Source organism: Candoia aspera, chromosome 6, assembly GCF_035149785.1.
Source record: "Candoia aspera isolate rCanAsp1 chromosome 6, rCanAsp1.hap2, whole genome shotgun sequence".
In the NCBI taxonomy this organism is placed as follows: domain Eukaryota; kingdom Metazoa; phylum Chordata; class Lepidosauria; order Squamata; family Boidae; genus Candoia; species Candoia aspera.
The window spans coordinates 37005375-37028758 of record NC_086158.1 but is presented as its reverse complement, the minus strand read 5'-3'; the positions used below and the strand labels follow the sequence as shown (position 1 = coordinate 37028758).

The following is a 23384-nucleotide window of genomic DNA, read 5'->3' as shown; positions in this document are numbered from 1 at the left end:
ATCATACTGGTCTAACAGGAATAGCTCTACATAAAATAAATTGGAAATGTCTGGGTACTTCACCAAACAAGGAGTTATGAAATAGGCCCCTGTGTCCCAATTTTTTTTTTAATCTGTTCAATTGCGTCCATTTCTTGGATACTGCCTGGACAAGTGCCTGCAGTTTTCTTGGCAAGGTTTTGCAGAAGTGGTTTGCCATTGCCTCCTTCCTAGGGCTGAGAGAAAGTGACTGGCCCAAGGTCACCCAGCTGGCTTTGTCCCTAAGGTGGGACTAGAACTCACAGTCTCCTGGTTTCTAGCCTGGTGCCCTAACCTCTACAGCATACTGATGTCTTAACCACTTAACCTCTATAGAGTGGCTCTCTATAGAAGGCTGTATAGAAGGCTCAGTATAATGGAACATGGGCTAGAGATTTAAGAGGATCTTCTCTACAAGGACACAATCTTAGCTTTTATGGAACATTTTGATAGCTCAGAATCATATTCCTGGGTAGGGAGATTGCTCCAATTGACCTTCCAAGTCTCTAGCACATTGCTTGAGAACAATAATTGCTCTATCACAGCCAATCATCAAACCAGCCTTTTTTGAGAATTCATAATATTGGTTTTTGCAAGAATGAATTTTTCCATGTTGATTCATAATTATCTGCCACAATCAAAGAACTCTGAAGAAAACAATAACTAACCCCTGCATGAAACATTTTCCTATTAAATAATATAATTTCAAACACAAAAGAAATAGAATTGTGAGTGAGCAACATTTTTATTTATAATTCAATAAAATGTTTGGTGTACTAAAAATTTTGTTGTAAATGTTCTGTCTGACAGGAAAGTTTCTATAATCCATGGTTAAACTATTACAAAAAACAAATAGAACCATTAAAGATATGAGTTTAAATGCAACTGAAAATTTAATTTAAGTCTAAAAAAGAATCATACTGAAAATTGTGATGCTAAAGCTTTACCTCATTTACCTGATTCACACAACATAGTTTAATCATAGTTTACTGAATAAATAAACAACTAGCTAAGTTCATATAGCATGCCAAGCTATAAAATACGGTTTACAAACACAGTGACTATGTTCATATTACATGTTAATCCAAAACCAAACCTCATTAAGGCTTAATAAAATGTGTAAATCCAATCACTGTTTATTCTTTGTTGATGTAACTATACATAAACAATATTATGACATTATCTTGAATGAAATCTATTTTATATATATTTGTGTGTATGTGTGTGTGTGCACATGGACATATTACTTGATTTCATTATATCTGATTATTGCATAACTGTAATGGTATGTAGGAAAGATCTTGGGAGAATGGGCCAAGAAACGCTGCCTAGGAAACGATCATATAAGAGACAGCATAGCCTGCAGCTGGATAGCGGGCAAGGCAAGAAGCTCCTTGGTTTCCTGGGCTGTAAAGGAGACAGTGGGAGGATTGTACTTTCAGACTTGAAAGATTCTGTTAATGTAGCTTTACAATAAAGTAAAATTAACTCATCTGCTCATGTTTCTTGTCTGGTCTACCTAGTGAGGCTGACAATAACAGACAACTGGATGTATGAAAGGCAAACCACTGGAGTTGTGTGAAGGGGTACAAAGATTTGATGACTCACACATACAAATCATCATAATATCCAAGCAATAAACATTCAAATGTGAACCACCTTTGAGTTTATGATTCTATGTATTGTGATTTTTTGTGTTTTTAACATACCAGAAGTCTACAAAAAAATATATAGTCCATGTCCCGACCCACCCCATTCTAGCGCCCATAACTCAAATCAGGGTAGAGTAAGAATCCCATGAAAGTAGAATCATTAACATTATCAGCATAGATACTACTGTTTTCTTCTTCTCCATATAACTGCAGCCACACCTCATCCCCAGATGCCAAGTGGAGTAAAACAGATCCAGAAGCCTGATCAACATCATTTTTCTGGTACTGGTCATAGGTGATTATGATTGCCGTGTCCTTCTTGAATAAACTGACCTTCACATCTGAGGCGTATACACTGAGATGATATGCAAAATAGTATACTCCAGGAATGGTGCACTGGAACTTTCCTGTAACTACATCATAGTGATTTTGTTCATTGTAGAAGATCTTTGTAAATTTGATGGGCATATTGATATAAGAGACTCTGGATGTTAAACCAACACTAAAGGCAGATCGATAGATAGTAGCACTTCCACCTTTTTCCCCTTTTAATCCTGGGAATCCTGGAAGACCTGGCACTCCTTGAGGACCTTCAGCACCAGCGACTCCTAAGCTTCCATTATCCCCTTTTGGACCAGGTTCACCTAAAAAGTAAATGTTTTTTTAAAAAATTAGGATAGCTCATTCTCATTCAACCAAAGACTCAGCTGAATATATTATATTGCCCTCTATTTCCCTTCAGAGAAATTAAGAAATTCACAGGAAAGGCATTTCACTGATAAGCTAGCTTTTCATACAACTTGTTTTGCACCCAAGATTAATGAATGCTTAGCATAATGGTTATAAAAACTTTATAAACCAATCCCTTTGCATGGATGTGCCATGGCAGAACACAGCATACATACCTGTTGTTCATCACAGGGAGCATTCCATGTTTACTCTTGTAAGCATTTACCTTTCATAAAGTTCATTCTAATCACATTGGCCTTCAGTTCCACTTTCTTGGGAATCCCTTATGGAAAGAGCATTTTTGCTTTATCCAAGAGGATCCATTGGTGTCACAAACAGAATTTCCAAGAAATGGGCCAGGGTAAAAAGGAGTTGGATGACGTTTGGGGGGAGGGGGGAATCCCAGGTTGCCATCCATCTCACACTGGTATCCAGGTGCAGATTGGCTTGACCAGCTAGGGCTGCCAAGGGACTGGAGGGACACCTCCAATTCCCTGGTGAAGATTAGGTAGTGCCTGGAAACTTTAAAAGTTTCATCAGTAAAAGCTGATGGGAGAATGCTGGTTACTCGAACCGGATGGCTTTTGCTGGAAGCCCTCAAAAGGGTACATGATGAAAACTGGAATTTGAGTGGAGAAAATAATAAATTGCAGGAGGAGTTGGAGCAGGAGAAGATCCAATTATTGTCATCCCAGATGGTAAGAAATCTCACATCTCAAATGAATTGTCAGGAGGAAAAAAACGACTGCCTTGACATGCAGTTATGCTAAGGTAAAGGGCAAAAAAATGAAAAAGCTAAAAGCAAGATCTAATTCAAAAGTCAGATTGTAATCCAAAAGAGTGTTATCTGTCAATGAACTTGGATGATTCTGAGACTGAGATTGAAATACTATCAGATGAGGAGGAAGTCTGGGAATCAGATTGCCAGAGAGGATGTCCTATAATTAAGGGTAGAACTAAAGCCAGGCAGGTTATGGAGGATGTGCATGAAGGGCAGGAATTTAGACCTCACGCCCCCCATCCCCAAAGGACTTTAGCAACAGAGGAATACCCAGTGGCTCAGTTGGGGGACCTTCTTACAAAGTTTCAACAGAAACCTAGAGAGCTGCTTTTAACTTGGATGGTCCAAATGTGGGACATTGGGGGTGATGGTATACTTTTGAGAAAATGAGCAGTGTTACTATTCACCTTGCATTAAGACAGCACCTTCATGGCACATGGCAGGCACAAGGGAGCCATACCTTAATAGAATGGGTCATAGCAGGGGTGAGGGGAGTTTGGCCAGCTTCAGATGATTTGCCAATAGACTACAAGCAGTGGAAAAATATTATGGAAGCCTTAGCTATATTAAGGGAGGTGGGAATGCAGAGTGCATTTATTCTCAGGACACCAAAGAGCGGCCAGGCAATGTTGCTTTCATCCTGGGCATGTGTAACTGCATCCTAGCAACCTCCCCAATCAACTGGAGCGGGACCTCTAATTTCTACCCTGAGCCCTGTAGTGAGTAGATTGATTTTCAATGTGGGAAATAGTTTAACTGAGTTAGATCAGTTTACTGAAGAGCAGCGAAAATCTGGAGGAGTGCATACTACACAGGAAAAGAAACGAGAACTGGTGAAGGTAAGATGTTTGCAAATGTGGCAGGACTTGTTAGCTGCAGGCACTCCAAAAGAAAAAACTGACAAACAAAGCAATACAGTTTTGTTAAAATTATGGAAGCAGTTGTCTCCAAACAGCAATTTGTAATGCAGCAAACACCAACTGCTCCACTCTGAGGATAAGAAAAGAAACTGTATCTAGATACATGAAAACACCCCTCTCCTACAGACTGAACAGTTGGCCAAAGTCTACTGGGGAGACAATAAAAATTAGAGCCCCATAACCCCAGGGGAACAGAGGCCATATATTGAATTAGTGTCATGTCCCCCGTTGCGATGTATACATACATCACAACGGGGAACATGCCTTTCCGATGAAGGGGAAGGGGAAGGAAGGAATCAGTGCTAATCCTATAAGCACTGAAAGACAAAAACAAATAAAGGACAAAGGAGCATACCTTTGCCCTGACCCAGGAAGCCATCATCCTATCTCCCTGACATCTCTGCATTACCACGGGGGACACACCTGCTCCGGACACAGGAAGAGGACAGAGGCAATCAGCGCTAATCCCCCTGATCGCCCATCGAGACTCCGGAATCGCCCCCTGATCGCCCATCGAGACTCCGGAATCGCCCCCTGATCGCCCATCGAGACTCCGGGTTCACCATCGGGCAAGACTTCGGGACAATGGGGGGTGGGGAAGGATCAGGTCTGCATCGCGGGTATTTAACGGCTACCTCACATGCCATGTGCTCATCCCCGTCTTTCTCAGTGTATGCATTCTATTCCTAATAAACCAGAAATCCTTAGCCCTGGCTAGTGAGTCTGTGTTTTTATTGGAATAAGGGCAACCATCACATAAAGATGGGAATCGGAAAAAAAAATTCTGCTAGCACCATTCCAGAGTTCGTGTGTGAGGGATCCAAGCTGGCGATGGAAAGACTCAACCCACAAAGAGGTGGCTACCAGAGGACCGGCGACGGGTCACCCGACTCCACAGCATGAGCGATCGGTGAGAACCCTATTCCCAGACAGTACGAAGTCCAGGAGGGTTCGGGATCAAGCTCAGAGGAGGAGGAGACCGGGAGGAGCAGGACACTTGAAGCCACCAGAGAGTCGCAGGGTGAGTGGGTCACCCTGGACGAGATGCCGGGATCCCTGCCCGGGACGCTCAGGGCGTCTAAGAAGCCACGGGACCTGCTGTCCTCAACAATCGCAGAAGCTGAGAGAAGGTGCCGGATCGGACGAACCGAGGAAGGCTCCCAGACAGCTGAGCGGCTGAGGATAATGGAGGCGAGGCTGGAGTCAATCAAACAGCTGTTCCTGAGATGGTCGGTGGCGTGGGAATCCCGAGGAAGGGGTGAGGTGGAACCAGGTACCAGAAGTTCATCACCCCCCTCCCCCCCCTGAGACGCAACAGCTGGGGAGAGGAAGGAGATGGCAGGAGGCTGAGGCAGCGCTGGGCAGAGTTCACCTCGCGGAACCTGCCAGGAGGTCATCTTCCCCCCCTCCCACCCTGGAGACGCGACCGCTGGGAAGAGGCTGGAGCCGGCATGAAACGGAGGCAACGCCACCCGGAGTCCGGCTTAGGGAATCCCCACACTGAGACCGGAGAACCCCAGCAGCCCGAGGTACGCCCAGACGACCAGATGTGGTTTGGAGCCCACTGGGAGCGGGGGTGAAAGACTTTGGGGTCAAATTCGACGGGGACCCAGCAACATTATCCTTCTTCCTGATGAACACAAAGAACTACATGGAAGAATTTGGACCATATTTCCACTCAGAAAAGGGCAAAATTAATGCCATTGCGAACAAACTTAAAGGAAGGGCGGCTGACTGGTATGTACAGCTATGCCAGGCAGATGCCCCAGAGCTCAATGACTTTGACGAGTTCCTCTGGGCACTAGATCTGCACTTCAGAGACCCCTTGGAAAAGGAGAGAGCGAAGAGGTCCCTAAGGGGAATCAGCCAAGGGCAACGATCTGTAGCAGATTATGCCATGGACTTTAAAGCACTGGCTGGAAAGGTGGAGGACAGGTCGCAGTCTACCCTAATTGAACATTTCAAAGAGGGCCTGAACTTGAACGTTCTGAGGTGGGCATTATGCAGAGACGACCCAAACACTCTACATGGGTGGATACTGCTGGCCGATAAGGCGGAAAATGCCCAGGAAACCTTCCTACAAGCCAAGAGGGCGGCGCAACAAGCAGCGATGGTAAAGGGACCCCGAACCACTGCAGGACCAGTGAGACCAGCACCCCAACCCTGGAGAGAGGAGAGGGAGCGACGGTTCGCCAAGGGGCAGTGCCTTCGATGCGGGAAAGAGGACCACAAAGCGGCAGCATGCCCGAAAACAAAGGCAGTTGACAGGCCAGGAAAAACGCCGGGCAAACCACCTGCAGCACCCAAAAAGATGCCAGCAGCCAGTGGAGAGATCGGAGCAAAAGAACTACCTTACTCCATTGAAGAGGAGGAGAGCGACCAGGAAGAACCAGCGGGAAACGCCAGCCACCTGCCCTGAGAAGCGCCAGAGGGCAGGTGGAGGAGGAGAATGGGCGCAGCGACGTCTGGGTGAGTGCCAACTGTCCCACCCTGTACGTAAAAGTTAAGCTAAAGTCCATTGAGAAGTCAATTGAAGTCTGGGCCCTAATAGACTCGGGCTGTTCTAGGTGCCTAATGCACCCAGATGTGGTTGCTGATTTAAATCTCCCCTGCTTTCCACTTCAGCACCACATAGTTTTTATGCAATTGGACGGTTCGGCAGTGGGAGGGGGCCCGGTCACCCAATTCACCGAAGAAGTGGCGCTGCAGTTAGGCAGCCACCAGGAGAGACTGAAATTTGTCGTGGCACTGGTGGGCCACCCTTTAATCATCTTAGGCATCCCATGGCTGGTACGAAGGAACCCATACATAAATTGGGAAACCAGGACGATCGCGTTTACAGACGGCTTCTACCAAGCACCTACAGGGGACCGAATTCCCCATGCTGCGGTGGGGAGGGCGGCGTCTACAACCACACACCTGGCTGCAGCGGCCCTGGAAAGCTTGCCAGACAGGTACGCGGAGTTTGCAGATGTGTTTGGGGAGAAAGAAGCAGACAAACTCCCACCCCACAGAAAGACTGACTGTGCGATAGAACTGGTCCCCAACACACCCTTGCCAAAGCCCAAAATCTACGCAATGACCCAGAAAGAACTGGCAGCATTGCGGGAGTTTGTGGACAAGAATTTAGCACGAGGCTTCATCAAGCCCGCAAACTCGCCAGTTGGAGCCCCAGTGTTGTTCAGAGAAAAAAAGGATGGGACATTAAGACTCTGTATGGACTACCGCGGATTGAATGCAGCTTCCATATCAAACAAATATCCTTTGCCCCTAATCAAAGACATATTAGCACATCTGGCAAAGGGGAAGATATTCTCTAAACTGGACTTGCGAGAAGCCTATTTTCGCCTATACATACGGGAGGGGGATGAGTGGAAGACGGATTTCAATTGCCCACTGGGATCGTTCCAATATAAAGTGTTACCGTTTGGTTTGGCAGGGGCACCAGGGGTATTTATGCAATTGATTAACGAGGTCTTGCACAAACACTTGTTCAATGGGGTACTTGTGTATTTAGACGATGTATTGATATATTCTGAGACTGAAGAGGAGCATGAACGCTTGGTTAAGCAGGTGCTCAGGAAACTCCACAAAGCCGAGCTATTTGCCAAGCTCTCTAAGTGTGAGTTTCATAAATCTCAGATAGATTATCTGGGCTACAGAATCTCTGAGAGGGGCATCGAAATGGACCCTGGGAAAGTCCAGGCCATCCTGGCATGGGAGCACCCGTGCACTAGGAGGCAACTACAGAGTTTTCTTGGATTTACTAATTTTTACAGGGGGTTCATCAAGGGACTAGCGGAAATCATTTTGCTCCTAACTAATTTACTCCGCACCAAGGGTTTGGGAGACACGCGCAAAGCACGAAACCCAGGAGCGCTACTTAACTGGACACCTGACAGCCAAAGGGCTTTTGATCACCTCAAAAGCCTGTTCACAGAAGAACCAGTTCTACAACACCCCGACCCCACCAAGCCCTTTGTAGTCCAAGTAGATGCCTCCGATTTCTCAATTGGGGCGCTCTTGCTTCAGCGGGATTTAAATGATCAGCTGAAGCCTTGCACGTACCTCTCCCGCAAGTTCTCCGAAACAGAACAGAGATGGCATGTATGGGAGAAAGAGGCTTTTGCCGTCAAAACTGCCTTAGAGGCATGGCGACACCTCCTGTAAGGGGCCACTTGCCCCTTTGAGGTCTGGACGGACCACAAAAACCTGGAAGCGCTCAGTACCCCAAAATGCCTCAGCCCCAAGCAGGTTCGCTGGGCTCAGTTTTTCAGCTGCTTTGATTTTAAGCTGAAGTTCATACCAGGAAGAAAGAACTTCTTAGCTGACTCTCTCTCTAGGCGGCCCCAGGATGCCAGTCAGGCATCAGACATTGTAGGTATTGTGTGGACCGACACACAGCTGGGTTGCCAAGCTGTCACGCGCAGCCAAACTGGAATGCAGCGCACCCTGGAACAACCGCCCACAAGGGGAGGGAGACGCATGTCAATTTCATCGCAATTGCAACAGCAGTTCGTACAAGCCTTAAAAACGGATACATGGTTGCAAACCAATAAACACAATGTTTCTTTTGTAAATGATTTGGCTTGGAAACAAAATAGCTTGTACGTGCTGGAGCAATTGCGAGCAGAGGTTCTGAGCCGTTCTCACGATGACAAAACAGCAGGGCACTTTGGCTTTGTAAAAACGCTACATCTGGTAAGGCGACAATTCTGGTGGCGTACACTTAGGAGGGATGTAAAAGAATATGTCGCTGCTTGCCCTACATGTGCTATGGCCAAGCAAAAAGTGGGGAAGCCCCAGGGACTATTGCAGCCAGTGGTAAGCCCCTCCCACCCTTGGGAGGAAATCTCAATGGACTTTATTGTAGACTTGCCACCCAGCCAGCAGAAAACGGTCATCTGGGTGGTTAAGGACTACTTTTCAAAACAGGCCCATTTTATTCCATGCGCCTCCATTCCCTCCGCTCAACAGCTGGCACGCCTCTTTTTAAATCACATCTACAAATTACACAGTACCCCCTCCCGCTTGGTCACAGATAGGGGTACACAATTTACCTCACAATTCTGGAAAGCATTTTTGAAGTTGATTGGCACCAAGCAGGCATTGTCCACTGCTTGGCACCCCCACATGGACGGCTCTACGGAGATCCTTAACTCCACCCTGGAGCCATTTTTGCGCTCCTTCATGAGCTACCAGCAAGATGATTGGGTAGACTTACTCCCCTTTGCTGAGGTGGCATATAACAATGCAGTGCACCAGAGCATGGACTACACCCCCTTCCGGGTAGTCTATGGTCGAGACTTCGTTCCGATCCTGGAGTTGCCACAGCCAGCTGCCCCGCCTTGTTCCCCAGATGACTGGGCGGCTCAGCTAGCCAACGTTTGGCCAATCATTCAGCTGGCTCTCTCCGAAGCCCAAGCAACCTACAAGCGTTATGCGGACAACCACAGGGCTGTGCAGCCAGACTTCAAAGTGGGAGATAAGGTCTACCTCTCCACTAAGTTCATTAAGTCGCCGCAGCCCTCAAAGAAGTTAGCCCCCAAGTTCATTGGCCCTTTTCCAATAGTGGAGATAATCAACCCAGTAACTTTCAAGTTAGAATTGCCACACAACTTGAAACACATACACCCGGTGTTCCATTGTGCCTTACTGAAACCGGCTATCTCCTCAAAGTGGCATAACGACCCCCCCCCCGCCTCCTCCCATCATGATCGATGGGCAGCAGCACTTTGAAATAAAGGAGGTCCTAGATTCCAGAAGGCTACGGGGCACCCTTCAGTACCTGGTCCACTGGAGACATTTCCCCCACCCTGAGTGGGTGCATGCCCGGGATGTCTTAGCGCAATGGCTAGTCACACGCTTCCATGCAGCGTATCCTTCCAAACCGGCACCTTGAAGTTTTTTTGGGGGAGGCAGTATGTCATGTCCCCCGTTGCGATATATACATACATCACAACGGGGAACATGCCTTTCCAATGAAGGGGAAGGGGAAGGAAGGAATCAGTGCTAATCCTATAAGCACTGAAAGACAAAAACAAATAAAGGACAAAGGAGCATACCTTTGCCCTGACCCAGGAAGCCATCATCCTATCTCCCTGACATCTCTGCATTACCACGGGGGGGACACCTGCTCCGGACACAGGAAGAGGACAGAGGCAATCAGCGCTAATCCCCCTGATCGCCCATCGAGACTCCGGAATCACCCCCTGATTGCCCATCGAGACTCCGGGTTCACCATCGGGCAAGACTTCGGGACAATGGGGGGTGGGGAAGGATCAGGTCTGCACCGCGGGTATTTAACGGCTACCTCGCACGCCATGTGCTCATTCCCGTCTTTCTCAGTGTATGCATTCTATTCCTAATAAACCAGAAATCCTTAGCCCTGGCTAGTGAGTCTGTGTTTTTATTGGAATAAGGGCAACCATCACAATTAGCAATTTATTGGACAAACAGAAATCTGCAGAAAACAATGGCCGTGGTGGACACAGAAGCTGAATGCACCCTTGTGCATGGGAATCCAGTGAGGTTCCAGGGACCCACAACCTACATTGATGGCTATGGGGGAAATGCAGTATTAGGAAAAAGAACTGCTTTAGTAATGGCTATAGGGAAAACACCACCAAAGGAGTATCAGGTTTTTATTTCCCCAATTGAAGAGTATATTTTAGGAATTGATGTCTTGATGGAAAGTAAATTGTCAGCCATTATTGGAACGTTTTCATTATCTGTGAGAATTGTGAAGGCTGTTCTCAGAGGCCTTGCCAAATGGATGCTAGTAGAACTACCAACCCCTAGAAGGGTTGTTGTCACCAAGCAGTATAGACTACTGGGGGGCCCAAAGAAATAACTGAAACCCTGGCAGAATTGTAGAACATGGGCATTGTCTGGCCTATGCAATTGCCCTTCAACAGTCCAGTTTGGCCCATTGCCAAGCCTGATAATCCTTGGAGGATGACCTTAGATGATAGAAATTTAAACCAGGTGACCCCACCAATTCATGCAGCAGTCCCTGACATTGTGAGTGTTTTGGAGGGGCTGATTGGTTCCCTGGGGCACCACCATGTTGTTTTGGATTTGGCAAACACTTTTTTCAGCATTGACATTGCACAAGCATCCCAGGATCAGTTTGTCTTTACTTGGAGTGAGCAACAGTGGATATTCATTGTGTTGCCCCTGGAGGTATTTACACTGTCCTACAATTTGTCATGAGAGCTAGTTTGGTGTAGTGGTTAAGGCATCAGGCTAGAAATCAGGAGACTGTAAGTTCTAGTCCCACCTTAGGCACAAAGCCAGCTGGGTGACCTTGGATTAGTCATTCTCTCTCAGCCCTAGGGAGGAGGCAATGGCAAACCACTTCTGAAAAACCTTGCCAAGAAAACTGCAGGGACTTGTCCAGGCAGTCTCCAAGAACTGGACATGATTGAACAGATTAAAAAAACAACACAATTTGTCATAAACTAGTTGCAAAGGACTTGGATGCGTGCCCTCCGCCACCTGGTGTTTATAAGTTCATTCTATTGATAGTATGCTAATCTCTGATTATTTGTTTTTACTGCAGAAGTATTCAACTGACCATCAAGTATTCAACATTTGCATGCCAAGGGTAGGCAGTTAATCCTAATAAAATCCAAGGACCAGATTCCAACGTAAAGTTTTTAGGAGTCCTGTGGTCAGGAAGGACATGGGTTTTGCCTCACGCTGTTGTTGAAAAGGTTCAATACTTTTCCCTTTCCCAGAAGGTGACAGAATTGCAGCAATTTTGGGGAAGCTGGGGTATTGACATAGTTTCCTCCAACAGCACAAACTCTTCACCCGTTGTACAAGCTTGCAAACAAAAGCGTGATATGGAATTGGAATGAGGAACTCAATGATGCTTTCAGCCAGGCAAAGCCTTAGTTCAACAAGCTGATTCTTTAGAAGCTCCAGATCAAAGGTGCCCCTTTGAACTTGCAGTAGGTGTCACAGAGGACAGATGTGCATGGGGTTTGTGGCAAACTGACACTGACCAGAAAAAGTAGGCTATAGGATTTTGGTTACAGCTGTTTAAAGGTGTTGAGGTGAGGTATTCCTTATTGGAAGTGGTCTCAGAGGAAGAAGGGAAACTGTCTTACCATACCCAAACAGAAGGATACCATGATCAATGGTACTAAAAGCAGCTTTAGTACTAAAATGGTACTAAAAGCAGTTAGAAGGTCCATCCTATCCCATCCTACCATCCCACCGGTCATCCACAAGAATGATCAATGTTGTTTCAGTACAATGCCCTGGCTGAAACCCAATTGAACTACTTCCAGATAATCTGTATCCTCCAGGGCCCCACAAATACAGCCTTATGACCTTCTCAACAATCTTCATTATAAAGGGAAGGGTGGAAATTGGGATGATAGTTCTCTAAATAGCTTGTTGAACAATGACTTCTTGAGTATTTATTTGTTTATTTAATTTTTATCTTGCCTTTATTATTTTTATAAATAACTCAAGGTGGGGAACATACCTAATACTCCTTCCTCCTACTATTTTCCCCATAACAGCAACCCTGTGAGGTGAGTTGGGCTGAGAGAGAGTGACTGTCCCAAGGTCACCCAGCCGGCTTTCATGCCTAAGGCGTAAGGGGCACACCACCACTTCTATCGCAGCTAGGCGTACTACCTCCTCCCCTAAGGATGCATTTATCACAGCTGTAATACAGTCTCCTGTTACCTTTCATCAACAAGGATGGGCAGTGATCTTGACTACAGGAGGCAAAGGCCTTCTTTAGCCTAACTACTATAGGTCTACTCAGCTAGCATCTAACTCCAAACAGATCTGAGCAGTTGTATTTTCCAAACTCTTCTTAGCATCCCAACAAATGTTCCTCCAGCCCATCCTTCCCTAAATGGTTCAGGCCACTTAAAAAGTGCTGCTGGTCTGCAATCTAAGGATGGAATAAGAGCAGAGAGTATTACCAACATGGTTTAGGCATGAATCTGACCTCTCACCTGTGCTCAGTCAGACTTGCTCTTTGTCTTCTGCTAGCCTGGGTCTCAGCATCTCCTTTGGGCTTCATCTCTCAAAGCTCCTGGTAAACCAGGAAGCATCTTTGCATCATGAGCCAGGAGAGGCCTTTCAAGTACAATGCTGCCCAAGGCCATGGCCACTTCAGCATTCCAATGAGCAACAGGGATCATCAGAATTTCCCACCAAAGTCTTGGGAAATTTCCTAAATGCCCTCTGGAAACCAAGAGGATCCATTAGGCCCCTGCGGTGGGGAATGGACCTCTTGTGATGGAATGACAGTGTGCTGAGTAGCCAGTACAATGATGTAATCCTGATATAGATTTTCCCCTGCCTGAATCACAGTTTTTCTTATCTCTGATACCTGGCTTGTACCCTTCCATTAACCTTCCAAGACAGCTAATAACAATCACAATTTGTTCAGGATACTTTTATTCTCCTATGTGATATCCCTAGTTTGTTTATATAAAATGTATCACCATATTTCTAGAACTAGAAAGAAATCTGTCAACAAACCAGGAGTTATGAACACTTTCAGCATGTAGTATAACTAAAAAAAATAATTATACACAGCAAAATGATGCATTGATTTCCAGCAGTGAATTCTTGATACATGTTCTTCGTCAAAGTTTGACCAAACCCCCTCAAAACCCAATGTCAAAAAATGTGGTTAATTTTATTTTGTGTTGTTTAGTCTATGTGTATTTCCTAGAAGCTTTTGCTCCTTTGTTATCCTCCCTTTTTAAAAAAAAAATCTTACTTCATTTGTTGGGTTTTATCTTACTATATTGTCTAGTAATTTTTGAATGTTCAAACTGATATTTGTAAGTATGTGGTTTTTTACCCCCTCCGGTTCAATGAAGAAATCAACTTTACAATTATATTTTTAATAACCTCCTATTCCTCCCTTCCTCTGCCATGTAAAGTATACTGTATATGTTGGGGGAAAAGACATGACAAGGAAGAACAAATTATCCTCTTCTAGAAGGGGATTAGATTCCCCTTCTAGATTATTATATATAAAATCTCTAGTCTCTGATGCCACACCTAATTTGCTCCTAAATATGCTGCTTGATGCCTTCTGGTAATGTATTTTTTAGCACTAATTTCTCCTTGTGCTTTCCTTCATTATTGGATTCTGTTACTGCCATTTCATTCTTTTTAATTGTTTTATCTGTTGTTATATGATCTGTCCAGATGCATTTGGAAAGCAACTTCCAGAATTTCCAGCAGATGCTTTTGGAGCAAGTTGCTGGCCAAACAAATCTGAAAGGTGTCAGGAAGGCTGTTAAGCAGCACTGTTCAAATACTACTTTCTGCCCTGGAAGTCCTGAAAGGAAAGGCAAACAAGATACAGTATTCATAAATAAATGTTTTTCTTTTTCCAGTCAATTAGATCTATAGGGACATTTATTTTTCTTTCACCCATCTTGCTCTGCTGCAGTTTCTGTGTACCTGATGATTCATGACCAACATTATTCAGACTTTCTTTAACATTAGCTTTCTATTTCTGGGGCATGTATAGCATTCCACATTTCTGTTATATTCTTTTTGTAAATCGAAAAAAGAATAAAAGAAAGGACTATCTTGGGAATTACTTTTCTCTCTGGGAGGAGGAGGGCAGCCAAGGTGTAAATCAGTGTTTCTCAAACTTGGCAACTTTAAGATGCATGGACTTCAACTCTCAGAATTCCCTAGCCAGCCATGGTGTAAAATGGTGTAAAAAGTCATCTCCATCCTATTTAATGGTGTAAAAAGTCATCTCCATCCTATTTAATCAGGAACCTGATTTAGATGAATTAGAGCAGACTTTCCCACCTGGTGTCACCCTCACATATTACACCACAGTTCCCATAACCCTTAGCTAGCACAGGAGTTGTGTTCCAAAATACCTGGAGGACACTAGATTAGAGAAATCTGCACATAAAACATACCATTCTCAAGGAAACAAGCTGAACATTAAACCTCTCACCTTGCTCTCCTTTATCTCCCTTTTGGCCATCTCTTCCATCCCGTCCATCTCTCCCTGGAACTCCATTATGGCCTGGGTAACCTGGTGTTCCAGCCATCCAGTTTGCACAAGATCCTTGAGGTTGTTGAGCGTTATCTTCTGCAGCAACTTCATTGTAACAGCTAAACTTTACTAGCAGCACCATGGAACAAAAAAGAAGGCTTGATCCTTGCTTCATGTTTAACCTAGAAAAAATATTGTGTAATACCATCAGAGATGTTTTTAGGAAGAAGATACTGTGGCATTTCTGCAAGCCTTGAAGCAGCAGGGAAGAAGTTGTGGCCTTCTAAGGGTTATTGATCTACAGCTCCCATCATTCTTCAGCAATGGTCATGGTGGCTGAAGCTGCTGAGTTGAAATTCAGCAACACCTAGAAACCTTAGGCAGCAACATTGGAAGGCCATTTTTCAGTCTGATCCAGTATAGTCAACAGTGATTGGTTCTTATTCTTCAAAGTTTCAAGGAGGAGATTTTCCCTAACTGAAGATTCTAGGGCTTAAATTTGAGAACTTGTGCTTGTGCATGCCAATTTACCACAGAGCTACAATCCCTCCCTGAAACATACATACATATTTATATCAATAAATATGAAAACAGATTTAGCAAGTGTATCTGATTTTTTTCCCTAAAGTTAATTGGCACAGAACATTTATTTTTCCAGGATCAGGGTGAACACAGATGATGCTGTCAAAGTGCTGCTCCAGTATCTAGAGGCTAGGATCTGGATAGAGAGGCACAAGGTCAGGCTTAATCCCAGCAAGATGGAATGGCTCTGGGTTTGGAAACCATCTGATTCCAGAGAAATGCGTCTTTAGTTCTAGATAGGGTCATGTTCCCCCATACAAAACTGGCTTGTAACTTGGGGGTCCTCCTAGATTCATAGTTCCTGCTCTATGAACAGATGGCAACTATGGCCAAAAGGGCCTTTGCAGAATTCCACTTTTTGTACCAGTTACACTAGCCTTGGTTCAGGAGGCCAGAACAGGAGGCCCTACTCACAGTCAGTCATACCTTATTTACCTCTCAAATGGACTATAGCAATGTGTGTTACATGACACTGCCCTTGAAGAACATTTGGAAGGTAATGTCCAGGATGCAGCAGCTTGAGTCGTTTACACATACATCCTGATTTACCCTTACTACCCCAACAGCTGTGCTGGTTGCCAATAGGCTTCAAAGTGCACTTCAAGTTGACCATCACTTTCAAAACTCTTAATAATTCAGGACCTGGACATCTTTTGAATCACCTACTTCCAATAGTATTTGGCTGTCTAATATGATCAGGTAGAGGGGCATCCCTTCACTCAGAGAATGTCATCTTAAGGGACCATGAAGTGAGACTTCTCAATTACTGTCCTCCTTCTATGAAAGGAGCATCTTCACAGATATCTGATTTTCCAGAAGGCTATTAAAATGTCAGTTTTATACTCCTTCTCTCACTCTGAATTTAACTCCAGCGCTGCTGGTTTCCTGCCAGCTCCTTACCCCATTTCACCTTCTCCTTCCCATCAGAGAAACTATGTATATGAAAAGCCTTACTGTTTGGGGTTTTTTTCCCAGCTCTTTTCCCAGCTTCAGTTTATCACCAAAAGTACAGTTTGTATGTCCGGGGTGACCATGTGACAGGATGGTGGGCAGTGTTGACCTTTTCCATTCTATCAGAGTCTGCAATCCCATTGTCTTTTGAAATATTATTCCAAGTAATGAAGGTTTTTTTGGGGGGGGGGGCGTGACTGGCAACCACCAAATGCATCTGCATTTCTGGGACTTCTCAACCCTGCATGCTCTTCAATATCAGTTTTGACCATACCACATCTGTTATTTATTTGTGGCTACAAAGAGTAGAAGGGATCAGTTTCACTTTCTCCTCTTGATTTGAGTACTGGATGAAACAGCCAGTATGCTAGTATCAAAGTGGCATCGTAATCCCTAGTAGAATAAAAATATAGGACTGTTTTGCCTACCTTTCTTCATCTTTTAGCATAAATACTCTTTGCTTTCCCCTCTGAAGTGCTGTGAACACACATGCAGTTGAGGACAACAGGGAGCAGCTTCTGAAGCAGCTGCATAGTCCTTCCAAACAACATGGCTGCTGAAAGAGATGCTTCATACATATTGCCATGTAGTATGAAGCAATTCTTTTAAAAGTTTTCACAGACCTAATTTTTTTTTAAAAATGCTAAAATGAAGCTAAGCTTAGATCAGACTATTTGTCCAGTTTGTACAGGACTGGCTTCTTTGATTGGTACCCAGTCATATCCAGTTCATTCTGAAGCATCCCAGGTTACCCATTCTCCCTGATCTGGAAAAAAAAAATCCATGAGAAATTCCCTTGTTTGACTTTGAGAAGCATTTAAAATGTAGGATGCCAAGGACACTGCAGACCCCTAGACTGTACAGAACACCAACTAATATTCTCAAGCCCCCTCATAACTAAGTCCAACAACTTTATGGTCGCATCCATAATGATTTCACCAAAACCCTTTTCTATTGTGGAAAAAAGTCAAAAGCATTTACTTTTCCACTAAATCGAAGGACAAAGTATGAAAAATATCTTGGAAGAGACGTTCAACTCAGAACTATCTGGACAAGTGCAAAAGGGAGCATTCCCGTTGGCGCCCCATTCCTACTTCTATCACCTTTACTTGTAAGCCTTCTGTTGCCTTTGAACAAGTGTCTGTGAAGTCCAAGATTGCTGGTCACTGGCATAAGAAAACTGCTGCTGCCTTCACCAAAAGGTATCTGCAGCTTTTACCATGGCTTCCATTTTAACTCAGCCTTTTCTCTTCCTCAGAAGCTCTACTCCTACCTGGAGTTTGGGCAAGAAGGGATTCCTCCAGAATCCCTGTAAATTGTGTCTTAAATTCACATGAAATCAATGGGCATTCCAATGGCAATTCCAGATCACTAAAAGAGAATATTCAGGTCATAGCCTGAAGTTGTGAACCTTGTGGGAATTCTTGCAACGTCTGGGGAAGTGGCACTATGATATTCAATCCAATACTATCCATGTGTATTCAGAAGTAAATCTCTTTTGCATAATGCTATTTACTTCTAGATCATTGTACACAGGATTGCAGTTCTGACTTAATGCTTTTGTAGTTTGTAGCTGAAGTGATGGGCTACTCATGCTGGCTTTTGGAGGTAACTGCTGTGTGCTTTATGCAGTGTTTTGCAAACTTTGCTAGTTGTCCTTGATCCACATGAAATGGTGAAATGACCTCTAGATTCCAGTAACATTATCCAAAGAGTATGTGTGACTGAAAATGTTTGGCAGATCATGCAGGACATATCTCAGCGCAGCATACTTGTTCCACTTCACTGTTCTCATCACTGTATTATATTCAGAACAGGGATGTCCTGACTGAGCCAGCTATGCATTTGATAAAACCTGCTGTATAATTTTGGCCTGATTTAAATGTGCATCCCTATTTAATGTATATCTTTATTGTACATTTAGCATATATTTGTGTTGCTAAATTGGATAAAGTATTATCATCTTTCTATCTCCAACCTTTGGAATTTGTTTTAAGGTGTTCTGTAGAAATTACTATACCCATCCACAGAGGTTGTGTAAGTGGTATGATGATTTAGGTCCAGGAACAACCTAAAAAACAGTGTGGTATAATAGCTGGGGCACTAGACTAGCATCTGGGAGATCTAGGTCTTAATCTGCAATCAATAATATCATCTAATTTAGGCAGTATCTTCTAACCCATCCTTCCTTGCAGTGATGTGGTTTGGGAGGAAATTAGAAGAAGAAATCCCATGTGCACCATCCTTAACTCCTAAAAGAAAGGCGGTATAGAAACCGAACAAATACCAAACATTGGAATTCCAATGGGTTTTGGCCAAAGGTACATTAAATCCTTATTATGCCTGACTGAATATCAGAAAGCAATTGAAAGAAGTGAAGTTGATGAGCCAGGCTACATCACATTCTCTTAAACCTGGGAGTAGGTTTGTCCCTGATTTCTAAGAAGACATATATAAGGCTGGACTATGACACCATCTTTTGTAAACTAACTTCAAAAATAAAGATCAATGAATACATTAGGACTTGTCTTACTTAGGCATGCATAGGAGTGACTTCTTATGAAGGCATTCCTAAGCAAGTATGTATAGAATCAGGCTGCACAATGCATATGTAGAACAAGGCTTAATTACAGATTTGGCACTTATTTTGAGCAGTTTATATTAGGTTGATTATGATAAGATGCTGTATCATAATTACATACTGTAATACATTCTTTAAAGTTTCATTAGGAAAACAACATTTAGATTTGTAAATTAGCATTCCTAATTAAGTTTTCCAGACTTTTTAAAGCATAAGCCTAAGATAATATTTGAATCTAATAATATATTTTATAGATATATAGAATGATGGGCTATAATACTTATTAAGGCATCTAGTATGATGCCTTATGTTGAAATTAGAACCATTATTGATGTTTTTCTGAAATTTTATTCATCTACAATTATATATAGGACAGATCAACTGGCAAGCTATAGATGTGAAATCCAATGGACCTTCTTTTGACACATTTTGGAATGTGGGGTGCAATTATGGGGTTTTAAGAGGTGAATTGGATGCATTCATTTTACCCTTTCTTCAAAGCCACTAATACCCACCAAAACTGAGTCAATATCCCCATTTGGGTGGTTAAGAAACAAAATGAAAGCCTCCAGCCAAGGTATGCAAGAAAAGTATGCAGTTTTCATTTAATGCCTCACCCATCTTACACAAACATAAATGGGCTGGAAATGTTACCTTGGTGGTGTTGTCATGTCACCAACCCTCAGAGGACAGACACATACAGAGACATATTCTGCAGTTCCTTTGATAAAAGTTATGAGTGAATTTACTGCGGCAGAGGTCCACAGAGAAAGCAATATAATTGCAGGGAAAAACCCAAAAGAGGAAGTATGTGAATGCCATACTCTCCTTGGAAAGGCAAAAGTACATTTGGAAATTCTAGTAACCAGTACCTTCGGAAATTCCAAAATTGGCAGTCAGAACAGAGGTTTTCCCCCAATAATTCACCAAGAAAAGCAAATCTTTTCCTTTTCTTGGCAAGTCCCTTATTGTATCATAAGCCTTTTAGTTAAACTGGATGATTCAAGTTGCAACTCTATAGCCAGTTCCTTTGAAGTGAGTGGAGTTTATGCTCAGGTTGGTAAGATTGTGCTGCCAAGCTAATGACACTGCAAATGGCCAGAAAATACCAAAGGGTTTAAATTTGTAATCAATAAAACTCAAAAAGAATCCAAATTTGCTACATTTTTCAATATTAAAGTTATAATATCTGTTATATGTTTAATCAACTTTGACTATTAATTCAAACACCTTAAAAGCCATGGACAAATGCAGCCAACTGAGAAGCAGTTTAGTCAACAATAGTATTCAAAATAATAATAGATTTAAATATTAGAGCATTTAGGACAAGAGCACTTTCTGGAGAAAACTACAGCATAGTACAACGATCTACCCAAAAACGGGTCTTTCTTACCAGTTGTTTAGATGACGTCCTCTGCAGTTTGCAGGCACATCAGAAATGCAGTGGAGAGAACAGCGATCTTTGGATCACTTCTCACAAAGAGGCATGTGGAACTGTCAATTAAGATGCTGTCCTTTATATTTGTTACCAAGTCTGCTCGTTCAATGCTGGGCATTTTTCATCAAAAATAACATGATCTATTGTTATTCTTAATTTCAGAATATTTTAATCATATACTGTTTAAAAGATTATAAAGGAACTTGCTGGCTTGCTGGCTTTAAAATGGTTATATCCCTTAAGTCTTCGGAGCAATATGCAACATCACAGTGAAAATTCTTAAATCAAGAATTAAGTATCCCACTAAATTGTAATGTGGATTGTTTATTTTTGGCTTATTATAGAGAAGGTAACTTATTGCTATCATGGGCCTGAACTTTTAATTATTTTAATAGCAAAAGCCACGAAAGTGTGATGGTGAAATAAGTAATATCACTGGAGTAGGGCAAGGTCAAATTTCCAGGGTGAATTTATGTAGTTTTGGTTGGGTTTGGTTTGGTTTGGCTTTTGTTTTTACAGTCGGATTAAGGCAAAATAAAAATGGAAAGGTGAAATATAATACATTGTACTAACTTTTACTTTGCTTTTTTTGGAAGGCAGGCAAAAACCATGCTGATGAAAAGTCCAGATTGTTGTTCAATTTTAATGGTGTAATCTTGGGGGAATTTTAATAATAAAATAGACCTAGGAGACTCAAATTGCCTATGGGACATGCCATACTTGTCTATACCTAGTTCATAGCTTAGGACCTTAAGTTCAGCAGGGGAGAAGAAACAGCTTCCTTCTTTTATGCTCTTGCATTTGCATAAAAGTGCCCTTTTACCTTTACTTTTTGATACTGACATGCATTTACAGTATGTGTTATATGTATCCAACTTATATAGTGGACCAGTTTGTGAACTGGCCAGCCCCCTCGCTCTCAGTTGCAAAGGAAAAATATTATGTAAATGATACCGTGAGTTATATTTGGCTGGATTATCTGAAAGCATCTGAAACATGCTGCCTTGTGCGAAGCAATAACTCTCTCACCCAAATTAGAATCATGATGTCCAATGTTCAAATGTTGCTGGAAATGCCTGGCCTTAGAAATCTACGTTACAATCCACTTTCTGACTAGCATGACTCTGTTTTTGATCACTTCCCTCAATGTTGGCCTCTCCTTATATGCAAATGGTAGTGGAAAGAGACAAAGGCCTTAAAGAAGCCCACAAGCCATATCCCTTAATATTATCTAACATTAGATAATATTATACTATAGATAATATTCTACAGTACTTTAGGCAAATCTTCAATAAATGAGGGGTATTGATATCCTGCATTTGTATTAAAAAGATAAGTGAGTCCTATAGTAGCAAGTAGCTCTCAAAGTCTTAGGTGAAGTCTCCACAGCCTTTTAAAAGGTGATCCCAAATAGCAGTTTTCAGTGTGACACAAGGAAAAATTATTGTTATCCTAACGATCTGTGAAGATGTGTTATATTAATTAAGTGTAAACGAAATGTAGTTTTTGTTCTGGCCACATTAATATTTTGAGCAATATGGCCCCTACATACTAGTCAAAAGTCAAATGTAGCCTCAGTTCTGGCATAGAGGTTAGCATGGTGAATTAAGATTACGGTGATGCAAATTCAAATCTCTTTTCAGATAAGAAATTTGAAAAGTGACCATGTTTTAGCCTTTGGTTGGAGTCACAAATTGCACTAAACCATAATGCTTTCTGACTAGTTTGTTCTGTAAACCTAGTCATCATGGCTTATAAACTATTGTTTATGGCATATCAAAAAATAATAGCTATATTACATGGATGGTCACTTAATAAGTTTAAGTGGGTACATGTATACTATTCATGCTCTTTCATTCAGTTTCTAGAGTATCTTTGAAGACATTCACTGCATATACTGTATATAGGAAACCTGAATTTCAACATCAGCAAGAACCAAGAGTGTGCACAGAGTGCATACCCACTTTACTCACATCTAGGCAGCAGACCAACCAAACCAGGTAATACTTTGCATTTACATCACTTATATGCGAACTTAAGTACAGTAGTGCTTTCAGAAATACACATATTTAGTATTAGATCCAGCAATCCATTGCTTTTCTTTGGAAGGCCACACACACTAACCCCGACACATGAAATCCAGCTTACCCATAAAAATCTTTATAAAAAAAGCAGCAGTACCTTATTTTCCAAGCATTCTGACAAAGGTATGATGAGTTGAAAAGAATCTTTTGCTTTTGTTTGAACTGTATAATCTGCTGCTGGTCAGAATATCACCTCCATGCTGCATGTGTGTGTGTGCTATAAGTAGATGCGGTCTTGGTGCCAGCGCACTTTGTTTGATCTTGTTGGATCAGGGACTAGGACCCAGCATTTCTGGACATGCATGAAGGTAGGTTGACCATGTCACTGGTATTGAGGAAGAATGTGGAGCTTTGGGATGGATGGTAGATGAATTCCACTGCAATTCATATGGTGCAGGAATTACATAATCCCACATGCAGTCTCTCCCAGTATGAGCCTTATTCAATTATATTGCTTAGTAACTGAAAGAGCACCAGCAGGTGGAACATATGGAGTTTTCTTCAGTAAGACCTTCATTCATTGTTTGCTAAAGAAATGAAAGAGACAGCCAGGTGAGTAATATGGTTCTTATACAATGTGCATATCTCAACTGATATGAACCAGGAAGCATCACAGTATGAATTGCTGTAATGA

The 23384-nt window shown here is 42.8% G+C and overlaps 1 protein-coding gene across 1 annotated transcript; it reads right to left on the bottom strand.

The window, feature by feature from the left end:
* Positions 1-1235: 1235 nt before the first annotated feature.
* ADIPOQ (adiponectin, C1Q and collagen domain containing) lies at positions 1236-20708 on the bottom strand. Its single transcript, XM_063306735.1, has 3 exons — positions 20622-20708; positions 15073-15296; positions 1236-2314 (listed from the first exon to the last, which is right to left on the bottom strand). The coding sequence occupies exons 2-3, from the start codon at positions 15287-15289 to the stop codon at positions 1776-1778; spliced, it is 756 nt and encodes a 251-aa protein (XP_063162805.1). The 5' UTR covers positions 15290-15296; positions 20622-20708; the 3' UTR covers positions 1236-1775.
* Between the last annotated feature and the right edge of the window lie 2676 nt (positions 20709-23384).